The following is a 20,124-nucleotide window of genomic DNA, read 5'->3' as shown; positions in this document are numbered from 1 at the left end:
TCCAATTTATTTATTTTAACGTTTTTAAAATAGTTTATTTTAGCTGCACTGGATCTTCATGTTCATGCACAAGCTTTCTCTACTCATGGTGAACTGGGGCTCCTCTGCATTATAATGTGCGGGCTTCTCTTTGTGGTGGCTTCTCTAGGTGCAGAGCACAGGCTCTCGGCCTGCAGACTCAGGAGTTACAGCATGCAGACTCAGGAGTTACAGCACACACACTCAGCAGTTAGAGCACAGAGACTCAGGTGTTACAGCACAGAGATTCAGGAGACAGAGCTCACAGACTCAGGAGTTACAGTACACACACTCAGGACTTACAGCACACACACTCAGGAGTCAGAGCACACAGACTCGGGAGTTAGAGCACAGAGACTCAGGAGTCAGAACTCACAGACTCAGGAGTCAGAACTCACTCAGGAGTTAAAGCACACAGACTCAGGAGTCAGAGCACACACTCTCAGAAGTCAGAGCACGCACACTCAGCAGTCAGAGCACGCACACTCAGGAGTCAGAGCATGCAGACTCAGGAGTTGCCGCTCGCAGGCTCTAGAGAGCTGGCTCAGTAGTTCTGGCGCTCGGGCTTAGTTGCTTCGTGGCATGTGGAGTCTTCCCAGAATGTTGATTGAACCTGGGTTCCTCCTTTGACAGGCAGATTCTTATCTACTGTACCACCAGGGATGGCCCCTTCTTTACTATTTAGAGAAGACCTTCCGGTATTTTTTTTAACAGTAAAAGTTTAGTCTTCCTATATTATTTTAGTTTTTGCTTGTCTGAGAAATTCTTTCTCTCTCCTTCTCTGCTAAAGATAATCTTGCTGGGTAGAATATCTTAGGTCGCAGGTTTTTCCCTTTAAGGATTTTGAATTTATCTTTGTCACTTCCTTCTGGCCTGCAGTATTTCTGTAGAGAAATCCGAGGATAGCCTTATGGGGACTTTTACCTCCCCCCACCCTTTTTTTTTGCTGCCTTTAGAATCCTCTTTAACTTTAGCCATTTTAATTATAATCTCCCTCGCCTTTGAAGGACTGTTTTGCTGGGTATAGGATCTTGAATTGACATATTTCTTTTCTTTGAGCACTTTGACTGTATTGGCCAACTGTCTTCTGGCCTCCAAAGTTTCTAAAGAGAAATTTGCAAATAACCTAATTGTGGATTTTTTGTATGTGACAATTTGCTTCTCTTTTAAATGCTTTCAATATTTTCTCTTCTTGTCTTTTGAAACTTTGATTATAATGTATCTTGATTCAGGTCTCTGTGAGTTCCTCATATGGTGAACTTGGATGTTTATGTTCATGTCTTTGATCAAGTTTGGGCACCTTTCCAGCCATTATTTCTTCGCATGCTCTCTGCCCACACCCCTCTCTCTCAGACTCCCACAGTGCTGCTGGCCTCACTGCTGGTATCCTGCAGGCCTCTTTGGTGCTGGTCACTTCTCTCCAATCTTTTTTCTTTCTATTCCTCAGATTCACTAAATCCCATCAAGGTTACTGATTTTTCTGCTTACTTGAATCTTCCTTTGAATCCCTTTAGTGAATTTTTCATTTCAGTTTCTGAACTTTTTTAGCTCCAATTTTTTTTGCTTTCTTTCTAGATTTTCTGTCGCTTATTGGTATTTTGATTTTGTTCATATATCATCCTCTGACTTTTCCACATCTTCCTTTAGTTCAGTCCTTATCGAGTGCATTTGACGTGAGATCTTTTTCAGATGTAATTTTTGTTAATTTTTTTTTCCTTTGCCTGGACCATACTTTTATTTCTTTGTATGCCTTGTGATTTTGTTGTTGAAAACTGGACATTTGAATCTAATAATGTGGTAACTCTAGAAATCAGATTCTCTCTCTTGCCAGATATTTGCTGGTTTTTGTTAATTTGTTTTTATTGTAAGCACTTTCTGTAAGCAACATCCTGATATGTAAATTTAAGGTCTTTTCTAAACCTGTGTCTTTCCCTAAGCATGTGTAGTTACTTTCTAATTTTTCCTGTATATGCAGTTAGTTTGAAAGTCTTTGTCTTTAATGTCTAATTCCCAAAAGAGGAAGAAAGAGAAAAGTGGGTGGTGGGAGAACAGACCGGTCTTTTAAGTCCCCTGGAATCACTTTAGCAGAGATGGGCATTGGCAACAGCAGGAGGTGGTGCAGAGACCATGGATGCTGCCTCCTCGCCTGCACCTCTGGGATCAGAAGCAGTCAGCGATTGGCGCACGGGTCCCCAGTTGTGGAAGACAAGGGCCCTTTCTGCCACCCTGGCTCCCACGGGCTGTGTGCAGGCTGCTTTGGAGCGTGTGCACGGTTGCCTCGTCTTGAGTAGGGGTGGGGACAGGTAACTGCGCTGCTGTGCTAGGAGCTGGAGTTGACTAAAGGTAACCGCACTGTGTCGTCCAAGTCTTCCCCTGGAAATTGCAAGCCTCATTGGACTCTGGAGTTCAGTAGTCCCATCAGACAGTTTCTGATGTCTGTCTGTGATCTAGGTAGAGAGACAGATTCCCGGTGCTTCCTACTCCACTGTTTCCCCAGGATTCTCTCTCTTGAATTAATTGTTTTTATATAATAGGAGTGAGGTGTCTAATTTCATCCTTCCATGTTGTGTCTGATTTTTCCATCACCATTTGTTGAAAATGCTCTTCTTTCCCCATGGAGTTACCATGGCACTTTAATCAGAACTCATCTGACCACTGATGGAAAAGTTAGTCTCTACGCTCTTTGTTCTGCTTTGTTGCTCTACTAGTCTGTGTTTATGCCATGGCCATGCGGTTCTGATTACCACTGCTTCTCACTGGGGCTTCCCAGGTGGCAGAGAACTGGCCTGTCAGTGCAGGAGACACGAGAGACACGTGAGTTTTGAAACCAGGAAGTTGAGTCCTCCAACTTTGCTTTCTCTCAAGATTGTTTTGGCTATTCTGGTTCCCTTGCATTTTCATGAATTTTAGGATGAATTTATCAGTTTATGCAATACAGGCAGCTAGAATTTGAATCGGAGAAGGCGATGGCACCCCACTCCAGTACTCTTGCCTGGAAAATCCCATGGACGGAGGAAACTGGTAGGCTGCAGTCCATGGGGTCGTGAAGAGTCGGACACAACTGAGCGACTTCACTTTTACTTTTCACTTTCATGCATTGGAGAAGGAAATGGCAACCCACTCCAGTGTTCTTGCCTGGAGAATCCCAGGGACGGGGGAGCCTGGTGGGCTGCCGTCTATGGGGTTGCACAGAGTCGGACACGACTGAAGCACCTTAGCAGCAGCAGCAGAATTTGAATAGCAACTATATTGAATCTGTTGACCGGTTTGGGTAGTATTGACATCTTAACAGTATTAAGTCTTCTGATCCATGAACACAGATGTCTTTATGTTTATTTACATCTTAATTTCTTTCAACAATGTTTTGTAGTTTTCAGTATACAAATGCTGTATTTTGTTTGTTAAACTTATTCCTAAGTATTTTCTTGTGTTTGATGTTATGGTTAGTAGGATTGTTTCTTTAGTTTTCTGAGTGCTCTTTGCTAACGTATAGAAAAATAACTGATTCTCATGTTGATTTTGTATTCTGCGACCTTGAAACTCATTTATTAGACCTAGTAGTTTTTCTGTGGATTCTTCTGGATTTTCTGTATAAAGGATCGTATTTTCTGCTAATAGATATCGTTTTCCTTCTTTCCAGACCTTGCTGCTTTTATTTCTTTTTCTTTTCTAATTGCCTTGTCTAGAAGTTGCAGTATGATGTCAAGTGGACATGGGGAAAGTGGACTTCTTTGTCTTGTTCCTGATCATTGGGAAAAGGGCTTCAGTCTTATATCATTAAGTATTATGTTAGCTATATAAAAAGAGGTTGACATATCAGTACTTCTTAGTTTGCTGAGTGGGTTTTTTTTTGTTTTTTTTTTTTTTGTTTGTTTTTTTGTTGTTGTTTTTTTTAATCATGAAAGACTGTTGAATTTTGTCAAATGCTTTTTCTGTCCATTGAGATGATCATTTGACTTTTGTCCCCTTCTAAGGTATATTGTTTGATTCATATATAGAAGCAACCGTGTATTCCTGGGATAAATCCCACTTAGTCATAGTGTATGGTTTTTTATATGCTTCTGGATTCATTGTGTTTGGATTTTGTTTCAGATTATTGCATCTTTATTCATAAGGAACATTGGTCTGGGTCTGTAGTTCTCCTGTGATCATCTGTCTGGTTTTGGTATTAGGTAGTATTGGCCTTATAGAATGAATCGAGAAGTATTTTCTTCTTTTTTTTTTTTTAAGTTTGAAAAATATTGGTTCGTAACATACTTTTATTTAAAGATAAATAATACCTGATCACTTCAGGTGTCCAAGTGACCGTTCGGAACCTTGAACCTTTACTTTGATGGGTATTGACCTTGTGTTATTGATGAACTTTTCTTCAAGTTTCATCCCAGTGGGGGTGGGAGGTTGCCAGACTCTTTGACAAGTACTAGTAATCCTGGTGGTTTACAGTGTAATTCTGGTTGTGTTTGCCATCCTCAGCAGAATTGTGAGAGCCTTTCTTCTGAACACTGTCATCTCACAGGAGTGCTTAATAGCTGGCTTTGGAGACAGTGGGGGGAAAAAGTTGAAAGATGATTTCTAAGAAGTTATTTTGGTAGCTTTATATGTAATTGATGCTGCACAGAGCAGACCTGAACACCCCTTTCATTTTTTCTCACATTTTCAACATTAGAAACAGCTATTTCAGCTGTTTTCAGGACCATTCTGTAGAAGTGTCTCACTGATTGCTTTCTCATCCTAAGCTACGCATTTTGTCAGTCGGAGCCATAAGTGAAAGCAAGAGGCATGGTCCTCAGACCCCCACTGGGCACTTTTCTGAGCCCCCTTGTGATCCAGCCCGCTTCTCGCCCACAGGTACCACGTACACAGACTTCTCGGCCGGAATCTCCAGGGATGACCAGCCCCTCCCCGCGCATCCAGATAATCTCCACTGATTCTGCGGTAGCCTCACCTCAGCGCATTCAGGTACCGCACCAGTCCCCCTGGGGTCCAGCCACCTACCCTCCCTGAAACTGTTCCAAAAACAAAGCTGCCTAAGGGTCTCAGTAAGGAGCTGTGCTTCTCAGGCATCCAATATAGTGCAGTCTCAGTTATTTTTTAAAATGTGAAAGAAGAGAGAGTTTACATTTGCTAAGCTAATTTCCTTTTAATCTAAAAGTCTAAAGTGTCACTTCAAACTATTGGAATGAAGTACCGTTTTGTAACCTTTGTACTTCAGAGTTGAGAGGCAGTATGTCCTAGTATACTAGCAGCTAAGAGTGTGGACCCCGCTGGAAGTCAGATCCCAGTGTTCCACTTTATAGCTTTTCTAACATCTCAGTTTTTTCATTTAGAAAATGTCCATAATAGTAGTGTTTACCTCATAAGGTTATTAGGAAGAATCAGTGGATATTGCTTGTGAGATGCTTATAGCGGTGCTTGGCACATGATAATGTTCAGTGTGTACTCGTTATCTATAATAACTATTAGTAGTCACAGAATCGTTCCTGTTAACTATTTCATATTCACTTATGGGAAGGCTAGTCTTCCCCAGGGCTCTGAGCCTGCCTCTGACCAGCAAGCAGGAAGAAGGGTAAAGTGCTGATGACACAGATTAGATTCATAGTTACCTCAGAAGGCTGAATCAGAAGACCGAACCAAAGCGCATGGGCAGAAATGAATGGCAGGAAAAGCACTATATGTAACAGAAGTCTGAGAAAATACCAGGCAGACACGTATTCGAGTGGATTAGTTAAGGATTGCTTTCGTTTTAAGCTAAGTAAAAGTGAGCAGTATGCTGTAATAGAGGATGGTTTCTGTAGTGTTTCCCCATTCTTAAAAGTGATGTTATGGATTGTTAAAAACTAAGCATAAAAGAGTTGTATTAAGGAAAGTGAAATGAGTTGTTAAAAATTATATTTCCATCATGCCTATTTCACATAATAGTTAATCATAAATACAGAGGTTCATATACTTGTAATTTTTTTCACTTCACACCAAGTAGGACACATATATCTGAGTGTTTGGAAATTCAGAAGTAATTGGTCCGACGTTAATGAGGTTTTACTATTCTTCAGAATTAGAAACTTTATGTAGTTAAGTTATGTTTTCTTTCACTTTGTTCTTATTTGCTGATTGTGACTTGAAAATGAGTCCTTTATAGTTTAATGTAATAGATATTAGGATCCTGCCTACATAACTCTCCCAGGTCTGGAAAAGGGGCTAACTTGGTATATTTAACTGTGGCTGTTACGTTGTGGTTTCACAGCCATCCAAGGGCAGGTGAGAGCATAGGACACTCCCCTAGAAGACTCCAGCTAGTCTTGGAGCTAGTGTATATTTCAAGAGAGCATGTACAGCCCCCTGTATTGGTGTAAGAAGAATCCTTGTTTTCTTAAGGGCTGTTTGGGCATCCCAGTTCATCCAGTGGGGGATTCCCATGCCCTGGTGCTTGGCCCATGGTTCCACCATGCCCTGGCTAGAATGCACTTAGATTTTTGAGCCAGAAGTCTTGTAGAATGGATCTGTGGTGGTGTGCTTTCAGTTTCTCTAGGGAAAATAACCCCTTAACATGAGTTTGATGTGCAGTAAGTATAGCTGAAAATCTTTTCATTGTGAACTGTCAATAAAACTGAATATACTTTGCTTCAACTGAAGTGTGTTTGAAGGTTTGGTATTTAAAGAAGAGTTATGGTCATAACCAGCTTAAGTTGGTTTCTAGTTCTTGATGTTGGTGCCGGTGTCTTCTATCAAGTTTTCCTTTCTAGTCCTGACTTCAGTGTTGGATCTCCAAACCATTGTGGGAAGAGAGTTCCTTTCCTGATGTTTTAATGAGCAATCAGTGCTCTGACCTAGATAGTAGCTCTGTGATAAGTTTGTGAGGGAAAGATTATTCAGTAAGGATGGCAAGCTGTGCAACATTTAGAAACTTTTGGCTCTGAACGAAACAGACTTTAGGATTAAATCTTGTTTCTACTCCATTGTGTGACCCTGGGGAAAGTTTCTATAACATCTGTAACTGTTAAGTGACAATAGTAATAATACCTATTTTATGGCATTGTAAAAAGATTAAGAGATAATGCCTATAAACCTATAGGAAGTAGAGATCAATAGATGTTAGCATCTGTGTTACGATTTTTTAATGTTTTATTTTCATACAAGTTCAGACATAAGGACAGTAATGCATAGGAATCTTGTATTCCCTTTATACAGATTCACCAGGTTTTGCTGTAACATTCTGAATGTATGCATGATGTATTTTTTTCTGAATCATTTGAGAATAAAAATAGAAACATCACGCTGCTTTGCCCTGGATACCTCCGTTGCATTTTCTATGGAGAATGACATTCTCCTACATAATTATACTACAGTGATCAAAATCAGGAAATTTAATATTGAAATAAGCCATTATCTAATCCGTAGTCCAAATTCTAAAATTCATCAGTTTTTCCCAACCAAGTCCTCTGTAGTTGTTTTTTCCCCCATCCTAGGATTTCTTTTTACTGTTTTTAATAATGACAGCAGAAATTAAGGTACCAGTCAGCACGCGACCAACAACACATCTGGCTGTGTGGACCAGCAGTGGGCTGCCCTGACGCTGGGTCTGTGTCACTGCTGCGTGCTGTCCCACTGGCTGCGAAAGGGCTTTGGGACCACGGTGTGGGGAGTGACGCTCCCGGTGTGGGGAGAGGCAGGCACGTGACTGGGTGGAGAGCGCTGGTGTCTGGGGGACGCAGCAGTGCCGTGCAGAAAGTGGGAGGAAGAGGATGGCTGGAAGAGGGAGCCCCCAGCTTGTCTGAGGGAGGCCTCGCTGGAGCAGTCCAGTCACAGAACCGAGCTTCTCAGGAAATTCCATGAGTGTTCATCATATGCAGTCTCTCTAGGCCAGCGGTTTTCAAGCTCTGTTCTTTATTACTTCCAAGATCATGCACATACTACGTTCAAATGTCATTTTTTAATCCAGCTTTCACAGTGATTCTTTGTTGCTCAGTCACGTCTGCCTCTCTGTGACCCTGTGGACGGCAGCACACCAGGCTCCCCTGCCCTTCACTACCTTCTAGAGGTTGCTCCTTTTCATGTGCATCAAGTCAGTGATGCTGTAGATTAAAAGGAAAACACTTGCACACGTTACGTACAGATTTGACGTGCTGGAGGCCACTGTGCTCACTTGGACACCGCCTTCATTCTCGTCAGGGCAGATCTTGGCTTAAAGCTTCTTTTCCACCTGTGGATTTTAAGGCGTGCCTGAGCTATTCCTCCACACTCTCTGTTTCACATTTATGTTTTTAGTAGAGCATAATTGTACTTACTGTTTGACTGAAGGAAATGTTTAAACTTATGAAATACATTTATATGATACAGTGCTTTTTTATCTCCTCTTTTTTTTGGATATTTCACCTGTTACTAGAAAAGACTTGTGCTGTCTGTCTTTTAAAAGTCTGGAATCCTCATTACATTCCCCAGGGGAGTGCAGCTCGGGCTCCTGCGGCTTCCTTCCCTTGGTCTCTTATGTCAGCTCTGCGTTCCTGCGTGTCCTTCCTGCGTGTTCCTGCCAGTGCCTGCTCTCGGTCCTTTCTCCATCCGCAGCCTCTGGTGCTTCCTCTCTTGCTCTGATAGCTCTGGTGGCTCCTCTCAGGTTCTCATAGGAGTTGTGTGGGTTGAATGGGTAATAGGGACACGCTGTAACTGAGTCACACCAGAGAAAGTAAAAGACGAGTCTCCCTCTCTGTATCTCTCCCAAGAACGGCCGCTGTTGCCATGTTGCTTCCTTTTTTCAGAGGCTGGCTCTGCGCCTACACCTGTGAGTATGCGTGTAAGCAGAACAGCATACTTTACACGCCTGTCCACATTCTGCCCACACTGCTCTGCACTTCACTTTTTCGGAGTAAAGTGGTACAAATAGAGCCTCCTCTTTTTATTAAGTAGGGTTTTGAGATTTCATTTTATGAATGTTGCGATAAATAACCTTCCACCTGAGAGTATTCCTGTAGGATCAGTTATTCAGAACAGGGTCGCTGGTAGTAAGCATGTCGTGTCATTCTGACAGTAGTTGCCAGACTGCCTTCCAAAGAGGTTCTGCCAGTTTGTACTCCGGCCAGCCTGGTATGAGAGTGCCTGTTTCTTACATACTCAGTGAAATATTTTGAGAGGGTGTGTGTGTGTGTTTTCTGGCCCAGAATGTGGTCTGTCTTAGTGAATGTTTCATGCAGGCTGCGGAAGAATGTGTATTCTGCTGTTGCTAGCTGGAGTATTTCATGAGTGTCAGTTATATCAGGGTGATTGATAGTGCCCTAACGTCTTCTGCCCGCATAATCTGGCAGAGAAGTGCCAACCCCAGATATGATGGTTGATTGCTTTGTTTCTCTCTGGCAGCTGTGTCCATTTTTGCCTCGTGGGTTTTGTCGCTCTGTTGCCAGGTGCGTGCACATTTAGAGGATTGTTATGTCTTTGCAGGGAATTGAGCCATTTTATCATATGAAGCCCCTCTTTATGCCTGAAATTTTCCTTGTTCTGAAGTCTGCTTTGTCTTTATATTAAAGTAGTTATTCTAGCTGTCTTTTGACTTTTCACTTTTCACCTGTCTGGGTTTAGGGTTTTCTGTAACAGTGTATAGTCGAGTTTTCTTTTTTTAATCCCGATGACGGTCTCTTTTGGATGGTTTATGCAGAACACCCACATTTAAAACAGATTGTGCATATATTTGAACTAATGCTTCCGTGTATGTGACTGTTTCTGGTATGATGCCAGGCTTCTTTGTCTGCCTTTTCTAGTTTCGATTGAGCAACTTTTCTCATCCACTTTTACCTCTTTTCTTAGTGTATCACATGTACCTCTTTACAAGTGTTTTTAGTTGTTGCCCTAAAGTTTACAATTTACATTTTAAACTAATCTAAATTTATCGTCAACTGACGGTATCCTGTTTCACCTGTAATGGGAACCTTTTCACAGTATTACCAACCCCTGCCTCCCATCTTTTGTAATATTGCTGTAATTCATTTCACTTACCCACATGCTATAGTCACCCAGTACATTGTTACTTAAACAGGTCTTTTTTTTTTTTTTAAGATCAATTAAGAATGAGAAAAACAAGATTTACTTTTACCTTCATTAATTCCTTCTCTGGTATTCTCCCATTCTTTATGTAAATGCAAGTTCCTGACCTGTTCAATTTACCTTCTGCCTGAAGAAAACCTTGGGGCATTTCTTACAAGGCATATCTGCTGGTGATGAATTTGTAGTTTTTGTCTGAGAAGAGGGTTTTCCCTGGTGGCTCAGAGGTTAAAGCGTCTGCCTGCAATGCGGGAGACCTGGGTTTGATCCCTAGATTGGAAAGATCCCCTGGAGAAGGAAATGGCAACCCACTCCAGTATTCTTGCCTGGAGAATCCATGGACAGAGGAGCCTCGTGGGCTACAGTCCACAGGGTGGCAAAGAGCTGGACACGACTGAGCGACTGGACTGACTGAAATGCAGTTTTTGAGTGCTTCCTGTGCTTGATGGTTTCTGGGCCTCAGGGGCCTGTGGTTCGGTACTGGGTCGCTAATTATGGAAAGTTCTCACCTATTGTTACTTCCCATATTTCTTCTTCTTCCTCCTTCTGGTGGTCAGTTGGCATATGTTTTCTCCTGCAGCTGCCCCTTGGTGCTTGGATACTGGGTCCTGGGTTTTGTGTGTTGCGTTTGTATTCTGTGTTTGTTTTTTCCATGCTGTTTCCTCTTCACGTTGCAGCTAGGAGAGCTCCTGCGGGCTTGTCTTCAAGCTCAGCAGTTCTTTCCTTGGCTGTGTCCAGTGAGCCTGTCAAGGCATACTTCATTTCTGCTACATATGTTTGATTTCTAGCGTTTTATGTTTTCTGAGAATTTTCATGTCTTTGTAGATTCCTCATTTGTTCTTGCATGTTGTCTATTTTTTTTCTTCAGAGATCCTTAGATACTAATCATGGGTTATTTTAAATTCCTTATCTGGTAATTCTAACATTTGTGTCATATCTGAGTCTGGGTCTGGTGCTTGTATTGTCTTTCCAGATTATATTTTTCTTGTGTTTTGAAATTCTGTGTGTTTTTTGTTTTTTTTTTTGTTGTTGTTGTTGTTGTTTTTGCTAAACATCAGACAATATTGGCTGTGTTAGATAGCAGGGCCTCAAGTGAATCAGCCTCTGCTATGACGGGCTGCTGTTCTGGCCGGGAGTTGAGCTCTGTGTAATGTTTGCTGCAGCCGTAAGTGGCTGAACCTTCAGATTCCTCTAGATTCCTTTGTTTGTGTGTCCTCTTGACTTTGAGCTGCCCTAGATATTCCCCCTCAGAGAGTTTGTGTCTTGAAGCTAAGCCGTAATCCGCTCTTACAATTCTGTAGCCCAGTTGGTAAGGTGTAAGGGAAGGGTTGTTCTTCAGTCGCTCAGTCGTGTCCAACTCTCTGTGACTCCATGGACTGCAGCACACCAGGCTGCCCTGCCCATCACCAATTCCTGGAGCTTGCTCAAACTCATGTCCATCGAGTCCACCACTACTACCAGCCTTCCTTACCGTCCACTCTCACATCCATACATGATTGCTGGAAAAACCGTAGATTGGACTAGACGGACCTTTGTTGGCAAAGTCATATCTCTGCTTTTTAATACACTGTCTAGGTCTGTAATCTTATGATGAATCTCAGTATTTTAGTGGTCCTTTGTCCTTGGGCTGTGAACCTCACAGTTCAGTTCAGTCACTCAGTCCTGTCCGACTCTTTGCGACCCCATGAATCGCAGCACACCAGGCCTCCCTGTCCATCACCAACTCCCAGAGTTCACTCAGACTCACATCCATCGAGTCCGTGATGCCATCCAGCCATCTCATGCTCGGTCGTCCCCTTCTCCTCCTGCCCCCAATCTCTCCCAGCATCAGAGTCTTTTCCAATGAGTCAGCTCTTTGCGTGAGGTGGCCAAAGTACTGGAGTTTCAGCTTCAGCATCACTCCTTCCACAGAAATCCCAGGGTTGATGTCCTTCAGAATGGACTGGTTGGATCTGCTTGCTGTCCAAGGGACTCTCAAGAGTCTTCTCCAACACCACAGTTCAAAAGCATCAATTCTTCGACGCTCAGCCTTCTTCACACTCCAACTCTCACATCCATACATGACTACTGCGAAAACCATAGCCTTGACTAGACGGACCTTAGTCGGCAAAGTAATGTCTCTGCTTTTGAATATACTATCTAGGTTGATCATAACTTTCCTTCCAAGGAGTAAGCATCTTTTAATTTCATGGCTGCAGTCATCATCTGCAGTGATTTTGGAGCCCCAAAAAATAAAGTCTGACACTGTTTCCACTGTTTCCCCATCTATTTGCCATGAAGTAATGAGACCGAATGCCATGATCTTCGTTTCCTGAATGTTGAGCTTTAAGCCAGCTTTTTCACTCTCCTCTTTCACTTTCATCAAGAGGCTTTCTAGTTCCTCTTCACTTTCTGCCATAAGGGTGGTGTCATCTGCTTATGTGAGGTTATTGCTATTTCTCCCGGCAATCTTGATTCCAGCTTGTGTTTCTTCCAGTCCAGCGTTTCTCACGATGTACTCTGCATATAAGTTAAATAAGCAGGGTGACAATATACAGCCTTGACGTACTCCTTTTCCTATTTGGAACCAGTCTGTTTTTCCATGTCCAGTTCTAACTGTTGCTTCCTGACCTGCATACAGATTTCTTAAGAGGCAGGTCAGGTGGTCTGGTATTCCCATCTCTCTCAGAATCTTCCACAGTTTATTGTGATCCCCACAGTCAAAGGCTTTGGCATAGTCAATAAAGCAGAAATAGATGTTATTCTGGAACTCTCTTGCTTTTTCCATGATCCAGCGGATGTTGGCAATTTGATCTCTGCCTTTTCTAAAACCAACTTGAACATCAGGAAGTTCACGGTTCACGTATTGCTGAAGCCTGGCTTAGAGAATTGTGAGCATTACTTTACTAGCATGTGAGATGAGTGCAATTGTGTGGTAGTTTGAGCATTCTATGGCATTGCCTTTCTTTGGGATTGGAATGAAAACTGACCTTTCCCAGTCCTGTGGCCACTGCTGAGTTTTCCAAATTTGCTGGCATATTGAGTGCAGCACTTTCACAGCATCATCTTTCAGGATTTGAAATAGCTCAATAGGAATTCCATCACCTCCACTAGCTTTGTTCGTAGTGATGCTTCCTAAGGCCCACTTGACTTCACATTCCAGGATGTCTGGCTCTAGATGAGTGATCACACCATCGTGATTATCCGGGTCGTGAAGATCTCTTTTGTACAGTTCTTCTGTGTATTCTTGCCACCTCTTCTAAATATCTTCTGCTTCTGTTAGGTCCATGCCATATCTGTCCTTTATTGAGCCCATCTTTGCATGAAATGTTCCCTTGGTATCTCTAATTTTCTTGAAGAGATCTCTAGTCTTTCCCGTTCTGTTCTTGTCCTCTATTTCTTTGCACTGATCGCTGAAGAAGGCTTTCTTATCTCTTCCTGCTATTCTTTGGAACTCTGCATTCAGATGTTTATATCTTTCCTTTTCTCCTTTGTTTCTCACCTCTCTTCTTTTCACAGCTATTTGTAAGGCCTCCCCAGACAGCCATTTTGCTTTTTTGCATTTCGTTTCCATGGGGATGGGCTTGATCCCTGTCCCCTGTACAATGTCACGAACCTCATTCCATAGTTCATCAGGCATTCTTATCTATCAGATCTAGGCCCTTAAATCTATTTCTCACTTCCACTGTATAATCATAAGGGATTTGATTTAGGTCATACCTGAATGGTCTAGTGGTTTTCCCTACTTTCTTCAGTTTGAGTCTGAATTTGGTAATAAGGAGTTCATGATCTGAGCCACAGTCAGCTCCCGGTCTTGTTTTTGTTGACTGTATAGAGCTTCTCCATCTTTGGCTGCAAAGAATATAATCAAGCTGATTTCGGTGTTGACCATCCGGTGATGTCCATGTGTAGAATCTTCTCTTGTGTCGTTGGAAGAGGGTGTTTGCTATGACCAGTGCATTTTCTTGGCAAAACTCTGTTAGTCTTTGCCCTGCTTCATTCCACATTCCAAGGCCAAATTTGCCTGTTACTCCAGGTGTTTCTTGACTTCCTACTTTTGCGTTCCAGTCCCCTATAATGAAAAGGACATCTTTTTTGGGTGTTAGTTCTAAAAGGTCTTGTAGGTCTTCATAGAACCGTTCAACTTCAGTTTCTTCAGCGTTAGTGGTTGGGGCATAGACTTGGATTACTGTTATATTGAATGGTTTGCCTTGGAAACGAACAGAGATCATTCTGTTGTTTTTGAGATTGCATCCAAGTACTGCATTTCAGACTCTTTTGTTGACCATGATGGCTACTCCATTTCTTCTAAGGGATTCCTGCCCACAGTAGTAGATATAAGAGTCATCTGAGTTAAATTCACCCATTCCAGTCCATTTTAGTTCGCTGATTCCTAGAATGTCGACGTTCACTCTTGCCATCTCCTGTTTGACCACTTCCAATTTGCTTTGATTCATGGACCTAACATTCCAGGTTCCTATGGAATGTTGCTCTTTACAGCATCAGACCTTGCTTCTATCACCAATCACATCCATAGCTGGGTATTGTTTTTGCTTTGGCTCCATCCCTTCATTCTTTCTGGAGTTATTTCTCCACTGATCTCCAGTAGCATATTGGGCACCTACTAGTATTTATTTATTTCCCCTGCTGCCACTTAGATAAGAAATCAGGGCCGAGGGACCTGGAGTTGAAGAAATGCCCTTTGTGCACTGGGATAAGGCAAGTCTCTGGTAAAGCCTCTTCTCCTGGGGAACAGGCCTTTGCCACATTGAGTTTTTTGTTTTGTTTTGTTGTTACCAAGAATACTCTTCCCTTCCCCTGCCAGAGTCACCAGAGGCTCATTCTCATTTCTTCACCAGGAGAACCAAGTGGGTTCCTGGAGCTGAAACTCGTGCGCGTGTAGGCCCCTCTGTGACCTCACCCCCGGAGTCTGTCACTCCCATGCTGGTTATATGAGGGCTGCAGCCCCACTATGACTGCCACTTGGGTTTCCCGCCCGCTCGGCTTCTGACCCGTAAGCAGGCCTCAGACTTGATGCGTCCACTTCTCTGCAGATCTGAGTTTGCCTCACGGTCAGCTCTCTGATGAGCCCTCAAGGACAGTCCTTGGTTTTCAGTTTGTTTAGTATTTTTTAAGGACAGAATGATGACTTCCCAGCTCTTCACGTGTAGAAGTTGAAACTGGAAGTATGCTTTGAGCGTGACTCATCTGTCTGTAGTTGGTGGGACATCCTCACCTGGGCATCTCACACTTGGCAAGCCAGAAACAGACTCTCAGTGTCTACTGCCTCTCGCCCATCCACTGCCTGCTTATGCTGGAGACTGAGAGCCGCTTCGGGCACCGCCTTCATGCTCACGCCCCCCTGCGCCCCGCCTCTGCGCTCAGCTCTGGGGGCCCCAGGGGCGCCCCAGCTGTCCCCCGGCTGCCAATTTCTTGTTTTCCCTTTTTTCCAGCCAACATCTAAGAAGGTCTTTGTTTCCCATCATTCCCTCACTTAAAACTTTGAGTGTATTTAGAAAACACATTTTATCTTATTTAAGAAAGAAAACTTTGTCAAATATTTTACCCTCCTGAACTTGTAGGAGTTGAGGCGTTAGTGGGGCCGAATGGAGAAGATAGTTGTTTTATCATTGTCACCTGTGAGCAACACTAATTATTCATGAGATATTTATTTAAGAAATCATTTACTTTTTTGTGTAGTTCAAAAAATGTTTAAACAGGTTTTACCTTTTTCATTTTAAGTTTAGTCATCTTTGCTGTTGTTCTTTGTTACACTCTAACATGTGCTGGCCTGTAATGATGAGGACAGATTTTGCATGTATTATATAAAGACCTGTCTGTCTGGGTGCATGTGTGGATGTGTGTGTATACAGAATAGTGTAGGATAGGTGTCCAGTAGCCCAAGGCACCGGAAGGCCTGCTTCTGGGGAAACAGCCCCTGAGTGGCTCTCATGTGCTTGGAGGCCCGCGCTCCCCGCAGGGCACCAGAAGGCCTGCTTCTGGGGAAACAGCCCCTGAGTGGCTCTCGTGTGCTTGGAGGCCCGCGCTCCCCGCAGGGCACCGGAAGGCCTGCTTCTGGGGAAACAGCCCCTGAGCGGCTCTCGTGTGCTTGGAGGCCCGCTCTCCCCGCAGGGCACCGGAAGGCCTGCTTCTGGGGAAACAGCCCCTGAGTGGCTCTCGTGTGCTTGGAGGCCCGCGCTCCCCGCAGGGCCGGCCCCTCGGCTTTAGATCCGTGGGCCTGACATCAGGTCCCAGGGCTCCCTCCTCAGGACGCCCCACATGCCAGAACATCTCCTGTTAGAACACACTTTCCCCTAGACCTGTACCTGGCACCATTCTCCTATCCTTGCATCTTCTTGGAAACGTCGCCTCGTCACAGAGGCCTTCCCTCACCTCTCTTTCTAAAGTGCCTGCATTTTTCTCTTACCCCACCCTGATCTTTCCCCTCAAGGCATGTATCATACACTTAAATTATTTCCTGGTTGGTAGGTTTACTTGTTTTTTTTTTTGCCAGTCTTTCTCTTTAAAATAAAAGCTTGGTTGAAACCAGACACCATCTCCGTAATGCCTGTCTCTAGCCTAGTGCCAACAAAGGTCTGTCTAGTCAAAGCTATGGTTTTTCCAGTAGTCATGTATGGATGTGAGAGTTGGGCCATAAAGAAAGCTGAGTGCCAAAGAATTAATGCTTTTGAAACTGTGGTGTTGGAGAAGACTCTTGAGAGTCCCTTGGACAGCAAGGAGATCCAACCAGTTCATACTAAGGGAAATCAGCTCTGAATATTCATTGGAAGACTGATGCTGATGCTGAAATTCCGATACTTTGGCCACCTGATGTGAAGAGATGGAAAAGACTCTGATGCTGGGAAAGATTGAAGGCAGGAGGAGAAGGGGAACACAGAGGATGAGATGGTTGGATGGCATCACTGACTCGATGGATGTGGGTTTGAGCAAGCTCCAGGAGATGGTGATGGACAGGGAGGTCTGGCGTGCTACAGTCCATGGGGTCACAAAGAGACACAGCTGAGCAACTGAACTGAAGTGAGCCTAGTGCCTGACGCACGTGAGTGAGCCGCAGAGGAGAGTCCTGATTTACTCAGTGGGGGAGAATTGATGAGATGAAATGGCTGAGACAAGTCTTGGAAAAGTGAGGGAGAGAAGTGTGTGACAGCTTAGAGAAGGGAAATCCTCTTATCTGGGTCCTGTTATGTTCCAGGCAGTGTGCCAAGCACTTCCACACGTGTTGTTTCACTTCCCTAGTGATCCTCTTTATAGAGATGTAAGCAGGCTCAGAAAGCGCGAGGGCTGCTCCACGCTGACGCGGCTGGAAGGCAGTGGGCAGACATTCCAGTCGGCTGCAGCTCCAAGCGCCATCTCGGAATCACAGGCTCAGGTGTTCCCAGGACCAAGCAGCAGTGGAGGAGGAGGGCGAGGCAGGGGTTGGGGAAACCAGCTAAAGGGGCAGCCGCACCCACCCAGCTGGTACTGGGGGAACGTGGGCCCAGGACGGCCAGAGCTGCTCGTTTGTTAAAAAGAACTCTGGTCATTTGTGTCCGACTCTTTGTGACCCCGTGGACTCTAGCCCGCCAGGCTCCTCTGTCCACAGGATTCTCCAGGCAAGAATCCTGGAGTGGGTTGCCATTTCCTCCTGCAGGGGGTCTTCCCAATCCAGGGGCTGAGCCCACACAGCTCCTGCCTTGCAGGTGGATTCCCCCCTGGGCCCCCAGGGGAGCCCGGAGAGCAGTAAACAGGGCTTCTGTGGGAAACACCCCATGTTTAAATGTTGCCAATTGCGTTTCAGTTTTTTGTTTTTTTTAAAATGTAAAATTTGGAGAAATGAAACGAAAGTTAGGTCATGACTGGCTTTTTACCTTCAGGCCGTCCCTTTACAGGCTCTTTTTTCCAGTGGGAACGATGGGCCCAGCCTGGCTGGAACAGAGAGGGTGAATAGATGAGAATGGCGGCGTGTGAGGCCATTGCTGAGGGCCTTTTCGATCAGAACCGGGGGCCTTGGGCTGGTAGAGTGCAGTTGGCACTGCTCCGACAGGGCTGCACCTCCCCAACAGTGCCCACCCTATGCAGAGTGAGCGGCAAAAGCCACACAGGGCTAGCAGGAAGAGATGGCGTTATGGCACGACGCCCGGGAGCTGTTGCTGACACTAACAGCGGGCGTGGGTTCAGTGTAAACTGCCACACTACATATATCAACAGGAGTGCACGGTGACCCCGGTGCACGTGGCATTTCACTTGAAGGAGACCTGGAGCTCGCTCGTGGAGGGTGCGGGGACCACATCCCGGGGGCTCCTGTGCCCGGCACCGGCTTCTCCCGCACCATTCGCTTCACCGGGGGGCGTTCTTTGTGTTCACCCGGTGTTTCTCACTGAGCAGAGTGTTACAAACACGCTCACGATTCACAGTAGACTCACATTGTTCTCTCATGTATCAGTCCATGGATGATAGAGCCCTTGGAATTCTCCAGGCCGGAACACTGGAGTGGGTAGCCTTTCCCTTCTCTAGGGGATATTCCCAACCAGGGGTAGAACCCAGGTCTCCCACACTGCAGGCGATTCTTTACCAGCTGAGCCAGCAGGGAGCAGTGTATAAGTCAAATTGGAACAAAAGCACTTTTCAAAACCAGCACTAAAGCAGCACTGATGGTAACCAGGCTGCGGAGGCCTTAACCGTACAAGTCAGAACCGTGTCCCTTCTTCCAGCACTCCCGCACCCCTCCCTGCCTCGCCCGCAGTCTGTTAGAGTTTGCAGGTTGGGAGTCTGCATATTTGTTCCGAGTAAAGAAATTAAAGTTTGCCTCTTGTGTTTGTTTCCTGGGGCTGCCGGAGCAGATTACCACAAACTGAGTTGCTTAAAACAACAGACGTGTGTTCCCCTCACAGTTCTGGGGACCAGAAACCCGGAATCCTGGTGTCGGCAGGCCTGGGCTCTGTCCTTCGGTTCTAGGGCAGCATCTCTGCTTGCAGCCGAGTCGCTGCTGCCTCCGCCTCTGTCGTCACGTGGCCACCTTTTAAAGGGCAGCGCAGTGTGCTGCCACCTCAAGTCGACGACGTCCGCAGAGGCTGTCCCAAGTTAGGTCAGCTGTGTGATTCCGGGGGGTCAGGGCTGGGACACTGTTTTGGGGGGATGTGGTTCTCCCGCCACGCCTTTCTCCTCCACAGGAGACTTAATCTTTGGATGCGTGCCCTCAGTTTCCGGTCTCATCAGTCTCATTGTGGAGCCTGCCTGCCCATGTGTGTTAGCAAGGTCTCCACCTCATGGTCACTGTGAGGTTCCAGAACACTTCAGGAAGAAAGTGAGAGCTGGCAGGCGCGAAGAGGAGGTCAGACCTCTGGCTCCCAGATCCCCAGGCCAGGGGAGGGCCTTCCGAAGGCTGTTGGGCTTCGCTCCTCACGAGGCAGGCGGGGCGCTCCTGTGGCCGCCAGGACGTGTTTGCTCGCCCGGTCCAGCTCTCTGCCTCCGGGTGGCCTGCTCCGGGGCCGGCACGCCGCAGCTGGTAGCAGCGAGAGGGCCTTCCTGTCCGCCCGCCCGGGGCCGCTGCTCCAAGCGTGGGATGCCGGTGAGGGGGCCCGCGGCGCTCTGGCCCGCGCTGTCGCGGCTCTGCTAGGCCCCCTCTCTCGCCTCAGCGTCCCTCCCTCGGAGCAGTCTCTCCTCCCTCAGGCTGCCCCACACCCTGCCGTATCGTGCTCCCCTCGTTCCCCTGCTGTTTGGCGTCCTCCGTGGCACTGGCTGACTGTGCGGCTGCACGGCCGGCCTGGCCCCTGGCAGGCGGGCTCCCCTCCGGGCTCACGCCGTGTCCTCGGTACCGGGAGCTGCGCTCGTCAGCGAGCAGCTGCCCAGCAAGCACGTGTTAAGCAACTCACTTTCCTCGCCTGTGTCACTTTCTTCGGCACCTACCAGCGCTGTCTCATCTTCTGTACTGGACGTTGGCAGAGCCGTTGAGTAGCACTCTGTGCGTGTGCTGTCGGAACCTGGGGATTGCCGTGTCCCGAGGCAGTTCTGTCAGGAGGGGCCACAGGCCCGTCTGTAGATGGGCGCCAGGGCGCCCAGGGCCCAGCGCGAGCACCCCGGCGTCCTGTCTGCCAGGAAAGCCTG

General features: G+C 45.8%; 1 protein-coding gene across 15 annotated transcripts in view; it reads left to right on the top strand.

Moving 5' to 3' along the window:
• The window catches only part of NR2C2 (nuclear receptor subfamily 2 group C member 2), a 111,631-nt gene that overhangs the window by 69,709 nt on the left and 21,798 nt on the right, over positions 1–20,124 (top strand). For 14 of the 15 annotated variants that reach the window (XR_011250740.1, XR_011250741.1, XM_069561013.1 and 11 more), the window contains one exon: positions 4,867–4,977. Coding sequence is in view for 13 of the 15 variants with exons in the window: in XM_069561013.1 (XP_069417114.1) it covers positions 4,867–4,977 (111 nt within the window). In the remaining 2 variants the exon portion in view is untranslated. Of the gene's footprint in view, positions 1–3,018; positions 3,040–4,866; positions 4,978–20,124 lie in introns of those variants that run through there. The other variant, XM_069561020.2, reaches the window with a different exon arrangement.

This window comes from Ovis canadensis, chromosome 19 (genome assembly GCF_042477335.2).
Source record: "Ovis canadensis isolate MfBH-ARS-UI-01 breed Bighorn chromosome 19, ARS-UI_OviCan_v2, whole genome shotgun sequence".
Lineage (NCBI taxonomy): Eukaryota > Metazoa > Chordata > Mammalia > Artiodactyla > Bovidae > Ovis > Ovis canadensis.
Note: the sequence above shows the minus strand (reverse complement) of the source record. Positions and strands in the feature narration are given on the sequence as shown.